The sequence below is a fragment of the Cyprinodon variegatus genome, unplaced genomic scaffold (assembly GCF_000732505.1).
Source record: "Cyprinodon variegatus isolate N-32 unplaced genomic scaffold, C_variegatus-1.0 Scaffold6, whole genome shotgun sequence".
Classification (NCBI taxonomy): domain Eukaryota; kingdom Metazoa; phylum Chordata; class Actinopteri; order Cyprinodontiformes; family Cyprinodontidae; genus Cyprinodon; species Cyprinodon variegatus.
This window is the reverse complement of record NW_015150459.1, coordinates 331,311-334,880: the sequence shown is the minus strand read 5'-3', so window position 1 is coordinate 334,880 and position 3,570 is coordinate 331,311. Positions and strand designations below refer to the sequence as shown.

Here is a 3,570-nt window from a genome sequence, read left to right as displayed (position 1 = left end):
TCGAGCTCCACGGTGCCGGGCGGTGAGCACAGGGCCCACTAGAGGACGTCAGGCCAACCTCCTGAAGTCTGTTTCTGATTGTTTGGTCAGAGACATTCACACCAGTGGCCTGCTGGAGGTCATTTTGTAGGGCTCTGGCAGTGCTCCTCCTTGCACAAAGTAGCAGATACCGGTCCTGCTGATGGGTTGTAGACCCTCTACGGCCCTGTCCAGCTCTCCTGGAGTAACTGCCTTTCTCCTGGAATCTCCTCCATGCTCTTGAGATTGTGCTGGGAGACACAGCAAACCTTCTGGCAATGGCACGTATTGATGTGCCATCCTAGAGCAGTTGGACTGCCTGTGCAACCTCTGTAGGGTACAGGTAGCGCCTCGTGCTAACAGTAGTGACATAGTAGTAGTGACCCTAGCCAAATGCAAAACTGGTGAAAAAAAGTCAGAAAAGATGAGGAGGGGAAAAAATGTCAATGACTCCACCTGTAAAACCATTCCTGTTTTGACGGCTGCCTCGTTGCTGCCCCTCTAGTGCACCTGTTAAAAAATTTCATTTACACCAAAGCAGTTGAAACTGATTAACAACCCCCTCTGCTACTTTCCTGACCAAATCAATATCCCAGAAGTTTAATTAACTTGATGCTATACTCTGATTACAAAGGTTTCCTTTATTTTCTTTGAGTAGTATATATATATATATATATATACACACACTAGGTTTTCCTTTTTCAATATTTTATGATCTTAATACATTGCAGTGAACTTTATTTATTTGTAGTTCAGTGTCATTTTTCCACCATTTGCTGTACGCACAGACTGAAAACACAATAAATTCATACCCACCTGGTTTGTTTCTTGCCCAAAATGTGGCTAAATGCATTTATACAGTTTGTTAAATGATATTTGATAGTGTGTCAACAATTCACAGCTGAACTAAAAAGTTTGTATCTGCAAGCCGGGGCTCCAGCTGCATCTTGATGCCTCAGTTTGAAGAGTAAAGGTCATTTATAGAACACTGATGCTGACCTGAAATCTGCAGGAGTTGTAGTTAGACATATTTTTCATTGGATAGCTGATTCCTTCACCTCCTTATGCAAAGAAAGTTAAGATGATTATAATCCTTTTGGCAGTTTAGAAGCCTTAACCTCCGTCTTGGGCTGCTGTCATCTTTTTGTTTTTTCTTGTTTGGCTTCTAATTTTAATTTAGCATCGAGTTGATTCCCAGTAATTTTGGTTTGTTGTTTGTTGAGACACAGTTTGAGCAGAGTAACTATAATCGCTGATTTCCTCTTGAGTTGCCCATTGATCATCAAAAGTGATACGAATTGAGGGTTTCATGTTTTTGAGCATATTTGCATCACCTTTAAGCTCACAGTCACAAGGTCCTAGGGCAGGTGATACATTCAGGGATTTATTGCTTATTTGCTTAACAGATTCTTTTCTGCTCTCATTCGTAGTCAGTTCATCCTTGTCTTGTTTCACTCGAGCACAGACTTCAAGCTTTATGCAGGTTAAATGCATCACCTCCATGATGCTTAGGAATAAAGAGAGAACTGCAATGCTCTGCATGAACACCATGTAGACATTTTTTTCTGTTGGTCTGGAAACAAAACAGTCTACTGTGTTGGGACAAGGATCCTGCTCACACTTAAAGAGTGTGAGGAGATGAAAACCATAAAGCAGGTACTGACCTGTCATGAAAGCCACTTCAACAACAGAGCGTATGATGATGTGAGCCACATAAGTACGCATTAGAGACCCCCTCAGGGGAGATTTATCAAGCTGTTCCTGATAAAATGGTTTCATATCCATCTCTATTCTCTTCCTGGCTACTGCTGGCTCCACATCAGCAGCCTCCAGCTCCCTCCACAGCAGAGCTTTCCTCTTCTGTCGGACCTTCTCCAGGGCCCGCAGCCTATATAGAGCATGGCCCATGTAAACCAGGGAAGGGGAAGACACAGAGATGACCTGCAGTACCCAGTAACGGATTGGGGAGATTGGAAAAGCAAGGTCATAACACACATTCCTGCATCCAGGCTGATGAGTGTTGCAGATGAACTCAGCCTGTTCATCAATCCAAACATCTTCTGCCGCCACTCCGATAACCAGCATGCGGCAGATGAAAAGGATAGTGAGCCAGATTTTACCCACCGGAGTGGAATGGATATTGATCTCCTCCAAAATTCCTCCAAGGATATTCAAGTTTACCATCTTCACTCTGCCATTATGACTAAAAAGAAAGTCCCAAAAAGAGAGCAGACATATGTTAAGCATGGTAGAGGGAGTTGTCATGCATTGGTTAATTTTTGTCTTTTAAAATAAAATAAACTTCCCAATAAGAGTAACAGCTTAGCAGTGTTCTATACCTTAGAGCAGCATGGAAGGCCTGCCGATGGTGATTTAGACCCTCCCTTGTCATGTAGCTCCAAATTAACACGATAAAAAGGTTTTAAAAAATCTTTAGTGTTCTTCACAACGCCTGAACATTAACAAAACTGTTACTTGCTCCAGTAAAGAAAGACACGAACACAGCAGAGCTGTGAAAGGACACTGTTCACACAACTAATCAACTTCAATACTCCCAGCTTCACTAATGCATTTAGGTCGTGACCTTACATTGGTCTAGCTGTACAGTGGTTGGGTATTATATATAAATATAGCTATCCATTCACCACTACTTCTATATGAACCTGGATGCAAAATCACTGATGTGTATTTTAGGTTGTTCCTACTAACAGTATTTTATAAAAATAACCCCAGAAAGTAAATGCAAAAATTACTATAAATATATGGTTTTATATTAGGGTACGTGTTTAATTGTAATAAGGCCTCTATTTAATGAAAGCCTTTTTCTAACTGGTACATAAAATAACTGAATAGGATTTGTTTTTTTTGTTTTGTTTTTTTAATTAGGAGAATATTTTACATTTTAGCTTTTTAAATCTCTAAAAACCAAGTTTAAATTAAATAAAACTGCAGCTATATGTTTACAATACAACCTATAATAAAAACATTGTATTATTGAGTAAAGTATAAAGATTGTGAGACAAGGAACATAATGTGACCTAACAGTTATTTTACAAGAAAATAAAATACTCTTATCTTTATTTAACATATGAATGATAATGCACATTTTTATAATCTCAAAATATGTTTAAATTTATTCCGAATCTACAACTTGAAAAAAAAAATAGAATTTTTTTTCTTAAAATAAGTGCATTTGTTCTTGGATTGAGGAGGTAAAACATACATTTTGCCTGTGGAAAAAGACAATTTACATTTAAAATAAGAAAACACAATTGCATTGTCTGATTTCATGTGCATTTTATCTAATTATCTTATTTTAAGAGTAAAAATACTAATTCCATTGGCAAACCGTCACATTTACCTATTCAAATTAAGGGTAAATACACTTATTTAAGGGATTTTTACTTATTTCTAGATAGTTTTTCCAGTGTATTTGGCTTTTTAAAGGATAGTAAGTGAGAAAACGATCTAACCAAAGATTTTATGTCACATTTTTATAAACAGTTGTACTATTGGAGAATTTCTTTCCTCTGTTTGTTTTACATCAAAAAG

The 3,570-nt window shown here is 38.0% G+C and overlaps 1 protein-coding gene across 1 annotated transcript; it reads right to left on the bottom strand.

The window, feature by feature from the left end:
* Nucleotides 1-519: 519 nt before the first annotated feature.
* Nucleotides 520-2,202, bottom strand: gja9 (gap junction protein alpha 9). Its single transcript, XM_015374722.1, has 2 exons — nucleotides 1,474-2,202; nucleotides 520-528 (listed from the first exon to the last, which is right to left on the bottom strand). The coding sequence occupies exons 1-2, from the start codon at nucleotides 2,200-2,202 to the stop codon at nucleotides 520-522; spliced, it is 738 nt and encodes a 245-aa protein (XP_015230208.1).
* Between the last annotated feature and the right edge of the window lie 1,368 nt (nucleotides 2,203-3,570).

Coding starts and splice junctions, on each gene's coding strand:
- gja9 (XM_015374722.1), bottom strand. CDS start 2,202: ATGGTAAACTTGAATATCCTTGGAGGAATTTTGGAGGAGATCAATATC.